Source organism: Terrapene carolina, unplaced genomic scaffold (genome assembly GCF_002925995.2).
Source record: "Terrapene carolina triunguis isolate 2854851 unplaced genomic scaffold, T_m_triunguis-2.0 Scaffold110, whole genome shotgun sequence".
Lineage (NCBI taxonomy): Eukaryota > Metazoa > Chordata > Testudines > Emydidae > Terrapene > Terrapene triunguis.
The window spans coordinates 5242991-5260853 of NW_020664461.1; the positions used below are offsets into that span (position 1 = coordinate 5242991).

The 17863-nt window shown below is 46.7% G+C and overlaps 1 protein-coding gene across 4 annotated transcripts in view; it reads right to left on the reverse strand.

Annotated features, from left to right (window-relative positions):
• Window positions 1-17863, reverse strand: part of ST3GAL3 (ST3 beta-galactoside alpha-2,3-sialyltransferase 3) — a 333313-nt gene that overhangs the window by 88249 nt on the left and 227201 nt on the right. For all 4 annotated transcript variants that reach the window (XM_026651916.1, XM_029911606.1, XM_026651917.2 and 1 more), the window contains one exon: window positions 9049-9112. In XM_026651916.1, the coding sequence (XP_026507701.1) occupies window positions 9049-9112 (64 nt within the window). The remainder of the gene's footprint in view (window positions 1-9048; window positions 9113-17863) is intronic.

A 17863-nucleotide genomic window follows, 5' to 3' on the forward strand; every position in this document is an offset into this window, starting at 1 on the left:
ATCACAAGATAAAAGCTGTAGACAAGGGTAGAGCTGTGCAGAGCTTTGATGGGAGGGCCAGAATCTTAAACTGGACATGCTGACCAAGGGAGAGCAAGATGGAGAGATGTGACAAGGGGAATGATATGGTTGGATTAATTGGCGATTAAGATAATTTTGGCCACTGTATTTTGGAGTGACTGGAGAATGCAATATAGATGTCACAAGGGCAGAGAGGATGTGATAGTTACACCAGTCAAGCAGAAGATTACCCAGGGTATGAACAAGAGCCTTAGACAATGGGACAGAAAGGAAGGGATATATTTTCTAAATGATGCGGAGAAAGCAGTGGCAGGACTTGGTGGTAATAACCAGCACATGAGGCAAGGAGGAGAGGATGTAGTCAATTTGATCCCTGTAGTAAGAACAGAGCCTGAGACATAAGCCCTTGTATTAGAGGCCTGGTATGAGGCAGGACCTGCTTAAAGAATCTGGCAAGAACAGGGCTGGTATGGTAGAAATACACATTCCTAAGTTCTAGTTACAGAGTACTTACACAAACACATCCCGATATTAAGTGGTACCAGAACATTCCGATATCAAGGATGGTACAAACACATTCCCCAAGGATAACAGGAACACACTGACCCCTCCTAAAAAAATGTCAAGAGGACAGTACGGAGAGAGATGTTTTAATCAAACCAACATGTACAAGGTGATGGGTGATAACTAGCCACGTAAGCGGGCAGTAACTATGTCAGAGGGGCAGTACTAACTTGTTTGTAACGGGGTATAAAATGTATCTCAAAGGAAGTATCTTTGTCTGGCCTAGGGAGGAACGGAAAGTCCTGCCGTTCACTAAGCTGGTCCATTGTTACGGGCATACATGTATTAGTGGTCTGGTAAAGTCTGCGGAACACTAGTACAGTGCTTCATTGACAAGAAACCTAGCTGGGTGTCTTCATCCCTTAACAAATCTTGTGGTCATTGGGCAGTTCACTCGAGGTCTGCCATGCCAGTTGTCTGTGCAGGGCTGGAGCGGTACACAAAAGAAACACACACACAGACAGCCAAACATCTATCAACATCTAACCACAATGATGACCCCGACCACATTGAGCAGATGTTTTCAGAGAACTATCCACAATGATTCCAAGATCTCTTTCTTGAGTGGTAACAGCTAAGTTAGACCCCATCATTTTGTATGTATAGTTGGGAATATGCATTACTTTGCATTTATCAACACTGAATTTCATCAGCCATTTTGTTGCCCAGGCACCCAGTTGTGTGAGATTCCTTTGTAACTCTTCGCAGTCTGCTTTGGACTTAAATATCATGAGTAATTTAGTATCTGCAAACTTTGCCACCTCACTGTTTATCCCTTTTTCTGGATAATTTATGAATATGTTGAACAGCACTGGCCCCAGAACAGACCCTTGGGGGACTCCGCTATTTACTTCTTTTCACTGTGAAAACTGATCGCTTATTCCTACCATTTGTTTCTTATCTTTTAAACAATTACTGATCCACCAGAGGTCCTTCCCTTTTATCCCATGACGGCTTACTTTGCTTAACAGCCTTAGGCGAGGGACCTTGTCAAAGGCTTTCTGAAAGTCCAGGTACACTATATCCATTGTGACAAAGAGTCCTGTGGCACCTTATAGACTAACAGATGTATTGGAGCATAAGCTTTCGTGGGTGAATACCCACTTCGTCAGACGCATATTCATCACATGCGTCTGATGAAGTGGGTATTCACCCACGAAAGTTTATGCTCCAATACGTCTGTTAGTCTATAAGGTGCCACAGGACTCTCTGTCGCTTTTTACAGATCCAGACTAACACGGCTACCCCTCTGATACTATATCCATTGTTTCACCCCATCCACATTTGAGGATCCTCTCAAAGAATTCTGAGGCATGATTTCCCCTTACAAAGCCATGCTGGCTCTTCCCCAACATATTGTGTTCATCTCCGTGTCTGATAATTCTGTTCTTTGCTACAGTTTGGAATTAATTGATAAACTTAACAGTAACAAGTCACTGGGACCAGATGGCATTCACCCAAGAGTTCTGAAAGAACTCAAACGTGAAATTGCGGAACTATTAACTATGGTTTGTAACCTGTCCTTTAAATCAACTTCTGTACCCAACGACTGGAAGATAGCTAATGTAATGCCAATATTTAAAAAGGGCTCTAGAGGTGATCCCAGCAATTACAGACCGGTAAGTCTAACGTCAGTACCGGGCAAATTAGTTGAAACAATAGTAAAGAATAAAATTGTCAGACACATAGAAGAACATAACTTGTTGGGCAAAAGTCAACATGGTTTCTGTAAAGGGAAATCATGTCTTACTAATCTATTAGAGTTCTTTGAAGGGGTCAACAAACATGTGGACAAGGGGGATCCAGTGGACATAGTATACTTAGATTTCCAGAAAGCCTTTGACAAGGTCCCTCACCAAAGGCTCTTATGTAAATTAAGTTGTCATGGGATAAGAGGGAAGATCCTTTCATGGATTGAGAACTGGTTAAAAGACAGGGAACAAAGGGTAGGAATAAATGGTAAATTTTCAGAATGGACAGGGGTAACTAGTGGTGTTCCCCAAGGGTCAGTCCTTGGACCAATCCTATTCAACTTATTCATAAATGATCTGGAGAAAGCAGTAAACAGTGAGGTGGCAAAGTTTGCAGATGATACTAAACTGCTCAAGATAGTTAAGACCAAAGCAGACTGTGAAGAACTTCAAAAAGCTCTCACAAAACTAAGTGATTGGGCAACAAAATGGCAAATGAAATTTAATGTGGATAAATGTAAAGTAATGCACATTGGAAAAAATAACCCCAACTATACATACAATATGATGGGGGCTAATTTATCTACAACTATTCAGGAAAGAGATCTTGGAGTCATAGTGGATAGTTCTCTGAAGACATCCATGCAGTGTGCAGCAGCAGTCAAAAAAGCAAACAGGATGTTAGGAATCATTAAAAAGGGGATAGAGAATAAGACGGAGAATATCTTATTGCCCTTATATAAACCCATGGTACGCCCACATCTTGAATACTGCGTACACATGTGGTCTCCTCATCTCAAAAAAGATATACTGGCATTAGAAAAGGTTCAGAGAAGGGCAACTAAAATGATTAGGGGTTTGGAACAGGTCCCATATGAGGAGAGATTAAAGAGGCTAGGACTTTTCAGCTTGGAAAAGAGGAGACTAAGGGGGGATATGATAGAGGTCTATAAAATCGTGAGTGGTGTGGAGAAAGTGAATAAGGACAAGTTATTTACTTGTTCCCACAATATAAGAACTAGGGGCCACCAAATGAAATTCATGGGCAGCAGGTTTAAAACAAATACAAGGAAGTTCTTCTTCACACAGCGCACAGTCAACCTGTGGAACTCCTTGCCTGAGGAGGTTGTGAAGGCTAGGACTATAACAGCGTTTAAAAGAGAACTGGATAAATTCATGGTGGTTAAGTCCATTAATGGCTATTAGCCAGGATGGGTAAGGAATGGTGTCCCTAGCCTCTGTTTGTCAGAGGATGGAGATGGATGGCAGGAGAGAGATCACTTGATCATTGCCTGTTAGGTTCACTCCCTCTGGGGCACCTGGCATTGGCCACTGTCGATAGACAGGATGCTGGGCTGGATGGACCTTTGGTCTGACCCAATATGGCCGTTCTTATGGACAGTTTCAACCAATTTGCCTGGTACTGAAGTCAGGCTTACCGGCCTGTAATTGCCAGGATCACCTCTGGAGCGTTTTTTTTTTTTTTTTTTTGGCATCACATTAGGTATCTGCCAGTCATCTGATACAGGAGGTAATTTAAGCAATAGGTTACATATCAGTTGGTTCTGTAAGTTAATATTTGGGTTCCCGTCAGAAGTCTTGGGTGATACCAACTGGTTGGGGTGACATATGACTTTTTAAACGCATTAATTAGTTCCAAAACCTCTTCCATTGACACCTCATCTGGGGCAGTTCCTCAGATTTGTGACCTAAGAACAGTGGTTCTCAAACTGTGGGTCGGAACCCCAAAGTGGGTCGTGACCCCATTTTAATGGGGTTGCCAGGGCCAGTATTAGACTTGCTGGGACCAGGGGCAGAAGCGGAAGCCCAAGCTCCACTCCCACCTGGGGCAGCGGGGCTCGGGCTGTGGCCCCTTCTCCCCCAACCCGGGGCAGCGGGGCTCGGGCTGCGGCCCCCTCTTCCCGCACCCGGGGCAGCGGGGTTCGGGCTGCGGCCCCCTCTTCCCGCACCCGGGGCAGCGGGGCTCGGGCTGCGGCCCCCTCTCCCCGCACCCGGGGCAGCGGGGCTCGGGCTGCGGCCCCCTCTCCCCCCACCCGGGGCAGCGGGGCTCAGGCTCTGCCCCGGTCCCCCTCCTCCTGGGGTCATGTAGTAACTTTGCTGTCAGAAGGGGGTTGCCGTGCAATGAAGTTTGAGAAACGCTGCCTAAGAAGAATGGCTCAGGTTTTGGAATCTCACTCACATCTTCTACAATGAAGACTGATGCAAAGAATTCATTTAGCTTTTCGCAATGGCTTTGTCTTCCTTGAGTGCTCCTTTAGCACCTAGATTGTCCAGGAGCCCCACTGGTTGGTTGGCAGGCTTCCGACATGTGATGTATTTAAAAAAAATAATTGCCGTTAGTTTGTGTGTCTTTTGCTAGTTGCTCTTCAAATTCTTTCTGGGCTGCCTGGTTGTACCTTTGCACTTGCCGTGCCAGGATTTCTGCTCCTTTCTATTTGCCTCAGCAGGATCTGACTGCCAATGTTTAAAGATGTCTTTCTGACCATGATCAAGTCACCTCTTAACCGTCTCTTGGATAAACTAAGTAGATTAAGATCCTCAAGTGTCTCACTCTCAGGCAGATTTTCCATATCTTGAATCAGTCTTATAACTCTTTTCTGAACTCATTCTATTTTTCAACATCTTTTTTGAAGTGCTGAAACCAGTAACAGTCTCACTGGTGCCACGTGAGGGGTAATGCCACCTGCCTACTACTCAATATCCTCCTGCGTAGGCATCCTAGAATTGCATTTGCTCTTTTAGCTACACCATCACACTGGGAACTCATGTTCAACTGGTTACCATCAACCCCAAGTCCTTTTCAGTGTCACTGACTTTCAGGAGACCATCTCTCATCTTATCAGTGTGACCCACCTAGAGATCTCATCTTCCATTTGGCTCTGTTAAAATGCATGTTGCTCAAATGAGTCCCGTTTACAAGCAATCTGGAGCAGCCTTTATAACTGACCTGTCCACTTCATTATCTACCACTCCACCAATTTGTGTGTTATCTGCAAGTTTCACCAGCATTGATTTTCTATTTTCTTCCATATCACTGATGAAAATGTTGAACAACATTGGGCCGAGAACAGATCCCTGCAGGGCCACACTAAAACCACACCTACTAGATAATGATTTCCCATTTATAATTACTTTTTGAAATCTCTCATTTAATTAGCTTTTAATCCATAGAATATGGGCTACATTTATCTTGTATAGTGATACTTTTTTTTAGAGCAGGATGTCATTTGGACTAAGTCAAATGCCTGACAGAAGTCTAACTACACAACACATTTACCTTTATCAATCAAACTTGTAATCTCATAAAAAATACCAAATTTGCTTGACAAGATTCATTTCCCATAAAACCCATGTTAATTTGCACTAGTTGAGATACCAGCTTTTTGCTGATTCTATTCCAGGTTAACCTTTCCATGATTTTGCCCAGGACTGATGTCAAGCTCTTCAGTCTATTATAACTCATGTCATCTCATTTACCCTTTTAAAATAACGGTGCAACAGTAGCTTTTCCAGCTCTCTAGAGCTTCCCTTGATGAAGTAACCCAGTGACTTGCTTTCCTTTGATCCCATTCAGTCACATTGTTCAAGCAACAGGTGAGGAACGTGAGTTGTGATTATATTACCCTAACTGCTTACTAGAGTCCGTTCTCTGTTAAATGAAGGCTAATTTCCTTGACAACACATCTAAAGTAGAATCAGAGTCTGCATGTGGATTTTAGAGAACTCTGAAATATTGGCTCTTAAACCATAAGTTTTGGTCTCAGGGAAAAACTTCCTAAAGAAGTTTCTAATGAACGCAGGCAGAGACATAACAACATGCACAACAGTCTCAAAAAGCTGCCAAGGTTAGGACTCAAAATCATAGGCCATGGAGGCTGCTCAGGTTAAAGGGCCACAGCATGTCCCCTCGAGCCACCCAATTACTGTGACATAAGTCTGCCTGCAAACCCTCTGACCTGCAAAAGAGCACCAGTCTTGTGGCACATGTGCACTTCACCGTCTTTAGTGTGTCAGTTCAGCTCAAACTGAGTTGGAATTACAAACTTAACCCTCAACACCGTTGGAAATACTGCTTCCTCAAAGGAGCAGTGCAAGCCGTGCACTACCTGAGCTAATTCCCGAGTGGGTGAGATCAGTTTGGGGAGGATTAAAGCAACTGTTTGAGCCCCAGGTGTGAGCCAAAAACCCCTCTTCAGAACCCGGTAATTTTCTAAACACATGGTTTCTTAAAAGGGGGCTGTATCTCAAGAGCCTCTTTCTCAAAGAACTTCAACTTTGGACCATTAACCCTGCCCACTCCACACTCCCATGAGGCACAGGAAATTTCAGGATAATCTGAGTCTGCAGATTTTAGATCCAGATGTGCATTTTAGAGCACCTAGAATAGTCATATTTTAAACAGTAAGCAATTCTCCACCTTAACTACAGCAGAGCTACTGCTCTGGAAGCAACAGAGCCGAGGGGAGTGGGGAGGCAGCTGACAGCTGCAGAGATATCAGGAATGCTGATGAGTTTGGTGGTCATGGAAAGTCTGATTGGAAGCTCAGAAGGGGTCAGGGGGCAAAAAATGAATTGGTCAGAAAGCAAGAACTTTGTTAGTGTGAGATCAAAGCGGGAGAATGTTCAGTAAAGAACAGGGCTAACATTTTTCAAAAGCTCCTAAGTCACCTAAGAGCTTCTGAAAAAAATTTACCCTAGATCCAGAAATTGACACTTAGTGAGGGAGTTAATCAAAGGGCAAGTCATGCCTGACTAACCTGATTGCCTTCTGTGATGAGATAACTGGTTCTATGGATATGGGGAAAGCGGTGGAAGTGATATATCTTGACTTTAGCAAAGCTTTTGATACGGTCTCCCACAGTACTCTTGCCAGCAAATTAAAAAAGTATGGATTGGATGAATGGACTGTAAGATGGATAGAAAGCCAGCTAGATTGTCAGGCTCAACAGGTAGTGATCACAGAATATCAGGGTTGGAAGGGACCTCAGGAGGTCATCTAGTCCAACCCCCTGCTCAAAGCAGGACCAATCCCCAGACAGATTTTTGCCCCAGATCCCTAAATGGCCCCCTCAAGGATTGAACTCATAACCCTGGGTTTAGCAGGCCAATGCTCAAATCACTGAGCTATCCCTCCCCCCCAACGGGTTGATGTCTAGTTGGCAGCCAGTATCAAGTGGAGTGCCCCAAGGGTCTGTCCTGGGGCCAGTTTTGTTCAGCATCTTCATTAATGATCTAGATGATGGGATGGATTGCATCCTCAGCAAGTTCACGGATGACATTACGATAGGGGGGAGAAGTAGATACGCTGGAGAGTAGGGATAGGGTCTGGAGTGACCTAGACAAATTGGAGGATCGGGGTAAAAGAAATCTGATGAGGTTCAACAAGGACAAGTGCAGAGTCCTGCACTTAGGACGGAAGAATCCCAGGCACTGCTACAGGCTGGGGACTGACTGGCTAAGCGGCAGTTCTGCAGAAAAGGACCTGGGGATTACAGTGGACGAGAAGCTGGATATGAGTCAGCAGTGTGCCCTTGTTGCCAAGAAGGCTAACGGCATTTTGGGCTGAATAAGTAGGAGCATTGCCAGCAGATCAAGGGAAGTGATTATTCCCCTCTATTCGGCACAGGTGAGGTCACATCTGGAGTACTGCATCCAGTTTTGGTCCCCCCACTACAGAAGGGATGTGAGGACAAATTGGAAAGAGTCCAGCAGAGGACAACAAAAATGATTAGGGGACTGGGGCACATGACTTATGAGGAGAGGCTGAGGGAACTGGGCTTATTTAGTCTGCAGAAGAGTGAGGGGGGATTTGATAGCTGCTTTCAACAACCTGAAGGGGGTTCCAAAGAGGATGGAGCTCGGCTGTTCTCAGTGGTGGCAGATGACAGAACAAGGAGTAATGGTCTCAAGTTACAGTGGGGGAGGTCTAGGTTGGATATTAGGAAAAACTATTTCACTAGGAGGGTGGTGAAGCACTGGAATGGGTTACCTAGGGAGGTGGTGGAATCTCCTTCCTTACAGATTTTTAAGGCCTGGCTTGACAAAGCCCTGGCTGGGATGATTTAGTTGGGGATTGGTCCTGCTTTGAGCAGGGGTTGGACTAGATGACCTCCTGAGGTCCCTTCCAACCCTGAGATTCTATGATTCAAGGCTGAAGGTCAAACAAGGAGGGAAGGCTCAGGATGCAAGAGGGTAAAGGATCAGACAGCTGATCATAAACATGCCAAGGATTTTCCAGAACAAGCTCTAGGATAGGACCAGAAAGTCTGAAGGAGCTTGTTCTGAATACACAAATATGCATTATACCAGCTCAAACCTTCAAGTCCCCATGAAAGTTCCTACATCCATCTTATCACCAACTCAACCACTGCAGTCACCCCTACCAGCTTTAAGAGTGAGATATTAGTGAACTGTTCTTGTTGGAACAAGCTGCACCCCTTTTCTGGAATAAACCTTTGCGTGATTTGGTTGTGTTGCCAGTACATTGCTGGGGGGTGAGGGGAGGGTATAGCTATGCAATGGTACACGCTCCTTCTGTGCTTTTAGAAGCAAACGATTAGGAAGCAGTCAAAATGTAAACGTACTCTTTGTATGTTTGAGCTAACAAAGCTCCCGGGGTTCACTGGAACAGAACTCTATTCTCAGCTCCTGACCTATATCCAAAGCACAGGCAATTCCTGGGAGACGTGTTTAGGAAATGTGATGAAGTGTCACTATTTGCTCCTTCTGCTTCAGAAGGGTCTCACCTTACCTGTCAAGGGCTGGAGTGAGGCGATACTCTTTGGTTGCTGACAGGATGGCTTTGATCAGATTATCTGGGGAGAAAGGAAAGGAGGCATTAGAAAGGTCAGACCATTTCAAACAAGTTTTCACCTTTAATGAAGATTATGTGCAAGGTGGAGTAAGTCAGGGAGTCTACGAGTGCAACTTACACTCCGAGGAGCTGACGGTAAGTGTCTGTTAGGAGTAGCGGTAACCCACTGAAATTTACTTGTTCCTATATCCTCCTAGTAGCTGCTCTAAGTCTAGACCCTCAGGGTGTGAGATACTTGAACTCAAGGGGATCTCGTGTGCCACATTCAGAGGTGATTAGTTCCCACCATCACAGGTCTCTCGGCACTGTCTGGAGAAGTCTCTCTCTTGGGGGAACTACGTGTCTGAGGTATAGTGATGTAGACATGAATCCTGGAAGAATCCCCCTGGGTATCCAATAGGGCAATGGAGGGGTCTGGTAAGGTACCAGTCCCCTGGCATGTCTGGCCCAGGCGTCCTGACCCCTCGCAGAAGTCTTCTCAAACCCACATAGGTGGGAGCAAGAACAAGATTGGGAGGAAGCTCTTAACTCGCAGTGACGACACCCCCCATAGCCTGCCTCAGAGTCTGATGAAGAATTGGAGTATTCGGAGAGCCGGGGTGGTGTGACACTGGGTGGGGTTCTCGGTGACCAAGATATAGATTGATGTCAGGGGAAGTGTGCATGACTTTCTAGCCACCAATAACATGCAGTGCGGAGAATATGGTCCCTGACCAGAAGTGGAAGGAGGCAGTATCTAGCCCAATGCTGGTGGCCCCGAATTAGAACATACGGGTGCTGACAGTCTCAGCAGCTGTGCCAGTGCCAGATGAGGGACTTCCCCCTGAATCAGTGGTGACAAAACAAGATGCTGGCCACCGCATAAGCTTTGGGAGTAGTCAGTACAGACACACATGACTGTGAGCAGGGAGAACTGCTCTGTTGCCGCTGGAGAGGTAACCAGTCTCGATGGTCCCTGGCAGGGAACAGGAGTCGATGGCTCAAGTTCCTCTATACAAGCCGGAGGGTGCACTCTACCATTAGTACCAGAATGACCAGCTGTAGAGGAGTCCTGGGGTCTGGACTTAGAAGAGCCCAATACTCATTTCTTCTTGTGCGTCTGAGGCTGGGGCTGCTCTGAAGCCATGGGCCTGGAATGAGATTGTCGCAGACAGGGCTCTCCTTGTCTGCAGGCAAAGCTGGGGGGCACACGGGGAGGCAGTCAAAGAACGAACCTGGGATGACCAAGGGGCTTCTGATGCCAGTGCAAGGGCAGCTTCCATGAGGATGTAAGTGAGACACTCCTTCCTCCCCTCCCTGCATTTGAAACAGGACAAACGAGGCACCTGTCTCCAATGTGACCCTCGCCTAAGCCCTGAGACAGTGAGAATGAGAGTCACTGACAGGCATAGGTTTTCTGCAGCCTGAGCAAGGTTTAAAACGCAGAGACCTTGGCATAGGCTCCCCGGTACTGAGCAGGGCCTGGAGGCCCTGCTGATGGGAAAAAACTAAAAAGAACTAAACTAAAATAAAGATTTTAAAAGCATCGAGTGATGAAAAGGACAGACAAGAAGGGAACACAAATGCTCCAATCACTGACCACAGACGGTAAGGAACAGGAGGGGCGGGGCAACTCTGCTATTTATCCTCTCACTTTACAGCACGAGGAGCTCAGCTGTGGGCAGGACTGCGCCTACAGGTACTGCCAGCACCGGCGCAGAGGACACGCACGCCCCGATAGTGTTATGGACACAAAGGAAACAGTGGATTCTGGGAGATTTTGGAGGCCAATCTAGACTGTGGGAAAGTGGTGGCAGGGCTATCTGAACTATTCTAAGGCCATCCACACTGGTACTAAAATGGTGCAGACTGGAGTAGTTTCTACTAAACCAATATTTAGACCTGCTGAAAGCAAGTCTAGTCCAAACTGGAGCGGATATGTACATACACCACTCAGAGCACTTGTGTGTGGATGTGACACTAGATATTTAGCATGGTAAGTTTCTCAAATGTAGACAAGGCCCAAGAAGGAAGCTTGATCTACTTGAATTCAACCCAGCAAGGAATGGGGAATCACAGACTGGAGCAGTGCACGGGCAGTAGATTTCAGAGAGCACATGTGGAGGATCTGTTCCTGGTTACTCTTGCGTATTCATTTTGTGAAGGGCTTTAGCTGCCTCCGCCCCTTGCTTTAATATTGGGCTATTTCAAAAAAAGAAAATGAGAAGAGCAGGAGCAGTAGATCCACGTATGGGAAGGTTCCCTAGCACTTTCCATTTAACCCTTAGACTGAACGCCTGTGCCCACAGCATGGGCAGCATCACCACACAGCTCAGCATTCCTCTCCCCTGCCCTGTAGAGGTGGAAGGGGAGTTCATGCTCCAAAACCCATTCGATGCTTGGCCTCTCTCCTCAGCCTGCCAACAAAAGGACCCGTACGTATTAACAGCTCTGATGGGTTTGTGAAGCACACACCTTCCCACTGGGAACCCGACTCAAATCACCAAACTTGTTTCACACAGGTCACCAAACAGCATCTGATGGTCACAGCTTTCAGCGACTCCCATGAAACGTGGGCAGTCAAACGCCAGGGCAGCGTGGAGGAAATTACTCAGTATCAACCCCCTCCTTCCAGCTATAGCCAGCCAATTATACTCCAATGGCCTGGGCAATGCAACTGTGCTTAGGGATGCGGTGGGTGTTTGCAGACTCCTGGGAGTGCCACACGTCACAGTGGGGGCTTCCCTCATGAGCACCTCTACTCACAGATAATAGGAGCCTGGGCCCTTCAAATGCCTTTGCTGGAAACATTTCCACGCCAAGTGTGTCCATGTGATGCTGCATCTCCCAGACAACACGCCTCGTAAACTAGCTTCTTCCTTTCTTAAAAGCTTAAGCTCCCCCGACCCCTTAGCCGTCTTGTTTGCTCGACAGCCTCTGACTCACCTCCCAAGGAAGCCAGAGATGCACCCCTGCTCCTGCCAGCATGGGGATGCAGAGGCTGCTGCGTGACACCAGGGGAGCGAGAATGAAGAAACACAGGAACAGCCCTTTGGACCAGCTGCATTTGTTTATGAAGCCTGATTACTCATCCCTCACTTCCCTCTGGCACTACTCAAGGAATCTCCCCTCTACCTCCCTGGAGCTCCCTGCCCCTCCACTGAGCTACACCCGAGTCGTGTGTCATTTCCAAACAATGCAATGATTCTGCAACTGAGTCTCTGCATCCTTTGAAGGGCACAGCCACTGAACCCAAAGCCATCTCGGCAAGCTCCCTGCATTTCCAGCTGCTCCATCCTCGCTAGATATTATCTAAGAACCCTGAGTTGCTGTGATATATTCTGCCAGGTTTTGTCTCCAGATATCAGAAGATTCAAAAGCAGGGCAGCATTGCACAGTTTCTCTGGACTTGACTTCAGGTTGACCTTGAAGTTTGCAGGCTTCTGGAAAAAGCTAAAAGTAAATAGTAAGGAAACAGGCAGGCAATGACCACACAGAGAGAACCAGCCTGAGTCTGACTAACATTTCCATCGAGGTTATTTACGTGGAAAGGCAGAAAACTTCACTGCTGCATCAGCAAGACTGACCAGTGAACTTCAGCAATCTTTATTATTGGGTCAGTGAGAAGCTGAACATGTCTGACCCAGTAGGGGTCACCTATGGCTCTCCCAGGTGCCAGTTTCTGCCTTGGCAGTGAGCGATTCAGGCCTTTCCTGCACTCTTCTCTGGTAAAGTGACGAAGAGAATTTGCAGTAAGTATGTCCCCGTCAGTCACGTTCCTCACTGAACAGCAAGTCCCGATGCCAGTATTGCTAACCCCAGAGCATTCAGATGTCATGAGTTAGGCTCCAAAAATTATAAGATTACCTTAAAAATAAAAATAATGAGATTTTTAGACTAGCCACTGGGCTCTCTGTTTGCCTTGGAGCATCACGTGACCCTGAAACCATATCCACCACATCTCAATGTCTGACCTCCTCTCATCCCTCTAAGGCCCACAAAAGCATCAGGAGGTTACATTTCCCTTGGGGGCGGGGGGGGGGGGGGGGGAGACCTCGTAAAAGTCAGCAGGAGAGTGTGAGAGTTTCTCTCTCCTGAGCAGACTGAAAAGGGGGGAATTATCCACGTCTTAGTCCCTCAGAGACACATCCGTGAGGAATTTTAATTCGGAGCTCACGAGTCATTGGATTAGATTGGTGCTGGAACTAGGGGTGTGGGGATTGCTGCCGCACCCCCTGGCTTGAAGTGGTTTCCATTGTATACAGGGTTCAATGGCTCTCAGCCCCCCACTACACAAACTGCTCCAGCAGTGCTGATTAACTATGGACTCAGGGTTTGAGACCTCACCCAAGAGCTGGTCCCTGCTCTTTCTGACTGTTGTTCAGAAAAATCTCATCGGGTTTAGAGAAGCCCACTACTGTGCAAGGCACCAGCCTTGATTGAAATAGGGGACTCCGCAAAGAGATTCTCCTCTTCTCCAGAGGTTGTTCAGGGAGATCTATTGTTTTAACCCCAACAGTCACAAAAGAACCTCACCTTGGAGTCCTCGTTTAGTAATCAAAAGCCAGTGCCTGTACTCCAGTAGAATCCTTTGCTTCTTGCCCTCAACTTATTCATTTAAAAGTTTCCTTTCTCGTGGCCATATCAACTAGCTGAACTGGGGAAAGAGAAACTTTTATCACATGGAAATCTGCATGAAATAAGCAATTCCCAGTTTTGGTCCAAAGAAAAATTCTAATTTTGGGGTTAACTCAGAATTTTGCATTAACCAATCATCAGAGAAGGACAAACAACTATGTGTTAGCAGCTAATGTGGCTCACAATCCCAAGTTCTTCTTGGACAGATCTAAAGATGTCACATCCTTGCATTTCTTTTTTATTAGTTAGAGGGGATTCAAGCAGGGCCAAAAGGCTCGACCTGGGACAGACAGCAGTGCAACAGAACCTGCCCAGCAAATAAATATAAAAGACACCCTCCTACCCAGCTGGAGAGGTGAGAGAAACAGGGAAGAGAGACCTGGCTATGAGATGGCCCTCCCAAAAGCCTGGTAAGTTTCCTGCATGCACCACTGTAACTTCTATGGAGGCACAGTCCTGGGGAGGGGGAAGAAATATTTTGGTCCATTGTAAATTTTGGTTTTGATGTCAAAGTGACTCTGTTTTATCAACAGAGATAAAACATGATTCATGCCAGGAAGCCAGATGTGGCGGAGACACTGCTATGCAACTAGAGTGTGTGGAGAAGGAAGGGGGAGCCAGCTTCTCCGATGGTGCTCTGGTGGGCTAGCTCTCGCCTGCCCTTGAATTCTAGGGGTGGGCCTGCACTGCAAAGAAACCCCCCGGCTGGCCCATGCCGGCTGACCTGGCCTCGCGGGGCTAGTTCATGGCAGTGCAGACTTCCGGGCTTGGGCAGCTCTGGGACCCTCCCACCTCGCACGGTTCTAGAACCTGGGCTTCAGTCTGAGCCCAGCAGCCTGCACGGCAATGAGTCAGCTGGCACGGGCCACCCGCGGGTGTCTAACTGATGTGTAGACAAACCCTCTATTTCCACGGAGAGAGCAGAGCTTTCTAGTCAGATCAAAACCAGCAAGGAGCTGGGCAGCTCTGAACCCAGAGTTCCTCCCGGATGCACTGACACACCAAGGAAAACCTCCCAACATACAGCCAGGCACAGGAAGGACAATTAACTGTTGCAGAAGCCAGCAATTAGGCTGTGTGCCCAGGCAAAGCCTTAGATTTCTTTGTCACTCAATCTGTCACTAATTCCAGCTGTCACTCGTCACGGGGAGGGAGCAAGTCCCCTTCTTATTGCTGTATTTTACATTAAACAAAACCGAGATGCATCAAGATGAACTTCCTATTTTCTTATTACAGCTGGAAAAAAAAATCACTTTTTAGATCCCAGAGCGGAATGCAAATTCTGGGCTGGTGACAGGACCGTCCCGCCCAGTGGAACAGATATCACCTCAAAAGGCGAGCCGATTTCGTGCCAGCAAAGCAGGCCCTCAGCATAAAAAACGCTCCAGAGGAAACAAAGATAATTGAAGAGCGGCAATTACGGCTAAACAATGACACGATTCCTGCCTGGCTAAATACAGGCGGAGAGATTAACACATTACATTTTGTTTGTTTAGTTTTTAAGCCAAAAGCATTTGACACAGTGTAAACTGAAGTCCAGCAAAGAAGCCTGTTAACTCTCCCTTTCTCACATCAGAGACCACAGACAGATACTAGCCACACTTCTCCGCTTAATCACTTTTTATACAACTTAAGCTGCATCTAGTGACAAATGCTATTCATTGAGATTTCCAAAAATAGTTAGGGAGTCCTCCGATCTTGCTCACTGTCCCTCTATACTCCAGATAACCCAGCTGAGAGAGGTGGATTCCTCTAGTGTTACTAGTCTCACTGGAAAAACAACGAGGAATCCTTGTGGCACCTACATTTGTTAGTCTCTAAGGTGCCACAAGAATTCCTCGTTTTTGCTGATCCAGACTAACACGGCTACCACTCTGAAACTAGTCTCTCTGGTGCTGTAAGCCCTTTTTGCACTGTTTGTTCACTGAAGAATCCTGCCCATAAAGCAGTGCACATGTCAGAGAAACCCCAGAGGGCCCTTGACACTGCATGCACACTCAGCCCAGTATAACCTTCCATGCCAACAGAGGAGTGCTGCCAGAAACTTGTACAAAGAGAAAGAAGAAATTTCAACTGAAAACCCCGCAAAGAGTTAAACTGCTCAGGATTCCTGGAACCATCCCGCCCTGTGCTGTGATCGCCTCGTTCCTTCATAAAATAAGCCCCGGGGCTGAACTCAGTTAGTGCTTGGAGGGAAATACCCTTAAGAGAAAACCTAGACACTGTATAAAAACAACGAGGAGTCCAGTGGCACCTTAAAGACTAACAGATTTAGTCTCTAAGGTGCCACAAGTACTCCTGTTCTTTTTGCGGATACAGACTAACACGGCTGCTACTCTGAAATCTATTTCCAATGACGTGTATAAAAGAACTGGTAGCTCATTGTTCAGCAAAGCTCACCACATGACTTTCAACTGTGTACCTCAGGTGAAAAAGTTCTTGTCTACTACCTCCTGCTCCAGGGACTATTCATGGCGAGCCTACTACTGAGCAGCTTATCCTGTTTGCAAGTGCGTTTCTCTTACCTAGCAGGTAACTGATCCCCAGGAAAGTTTGCACTGCAAACTGCCAAGCCTGCAGGGATTCCTGGCAGGGTAGGTGGGCACCCAGTGCCTCACCACTTGATTATGAAGAACATATGATGGACCTCACTGTTTGTCTGGCTCACAGCCACACCCAGTCTCTGAAGGTCCTCACCTATTCAGGGCTACACTCACCTTGGGGACCTTTATGTGCAGCTGTTCTTCTCGATGCGACTCAGCCCATTGGTTGTGAAATCCCTCCTCACAGGCCAATGGCCAAATTAAGAAGCAAAGCCCTGAGGAAAGGGGGATCTTACTGGTCCTCCTGAACGGTGTCAGAATAATCAGCATGCTGCCTTCTCTTGCTGTGATAGCGTATAAAGAGCTTGTAACACTGGCCTGTGCCTTTCTGACCCAATTCTAGCCTTTGACTCTCACTTTGTACAGACATGTTACCCCAAAACAGTGCAGCTCTGTAAACAGGACTCTGCAAGATCGCTCCTGCCTGGAACCCTAATGAATAAACCAGAGACGAGGTGAAACAGGGTCTGCTACCAGTTTCATTTCAAAGACACAAGCACTGAACAAAAGGCCATGAATTCAAAAGCCCTTTGGAGTTCAAAGCTTGGAACACAGAAAGCAGCTTCAATAATACAAGGTAGAATGGGAGGGTTCTGCCTGAAGAACCGTTGATTCCATTGCATCATTACCTTTAAGTAATTAGATCAGAGTGTAACTATTGGGTAGGAATCTCCAGGAATGCCCCGAGTAGTAGATCAGCAAACCCTTCCTGTAACATTACTTCACAAAATAAGCCTCCCGCACGTGGACTAGATCATGATGAGATTCACAAGTCCTCAATAAAACCTTTCCGACCTCAGCCTAGCTGGAGCTGGTGCCGATAAACACCCAATACCTTTCACAAGGTACATCTTGTAGGGAAATTCCAACTCTCAGCATTAAGGGGCTTCCTACCACACCGAAGAGAACCCCACCCCATCCCTCTGAACGTACGCATATCTCCTCCTAATTTCCTGAGCTACCCAGGCTGCTCTGTCTTTCCCACGCACAGCACAGCTCTGACAGTCTTCAGCTTGCACAAGCACGGTGACTTATCTCCACACTGCCTGCCTAGGTCAGTTGTTTGGATATCATTAGACGGGCTCTGACTGAAGGCCCTAATGAGGTGCTGATCCCATCATCAAGTCACTCAATTCATCCAGAACGTGTCCCGTGGGATGGCTAGAAAAGACTGATGCACGAATTCCAAGTGACGTGTGACACGAAAGGGGCGCCATTCGCATCGCTAGAACTCTGCGCCTGTCAGCACAGCCATTAGAAACCCCGCTTTACACAGATTTATAATTCATCCCTCCCACACACAGAAATTGCTCTAGACTGAAACTTGGCACAAAGTTTAGTCCCAGGAGGGCATTAAAAAAACCCATTCAGCTGTTTCCGTCCCATTGCTTCAGCTCTCAGCCATTTAAATAATGGCAATTTCTCATTTCTCTTCTTAACTGAGGAAATCCAATATAAAACAACAGATTTACATAACACTGGTGGTGACACAAGCTGGCAGCAGCCAGGAAACCCAGAGCAAAGGCTGCCAA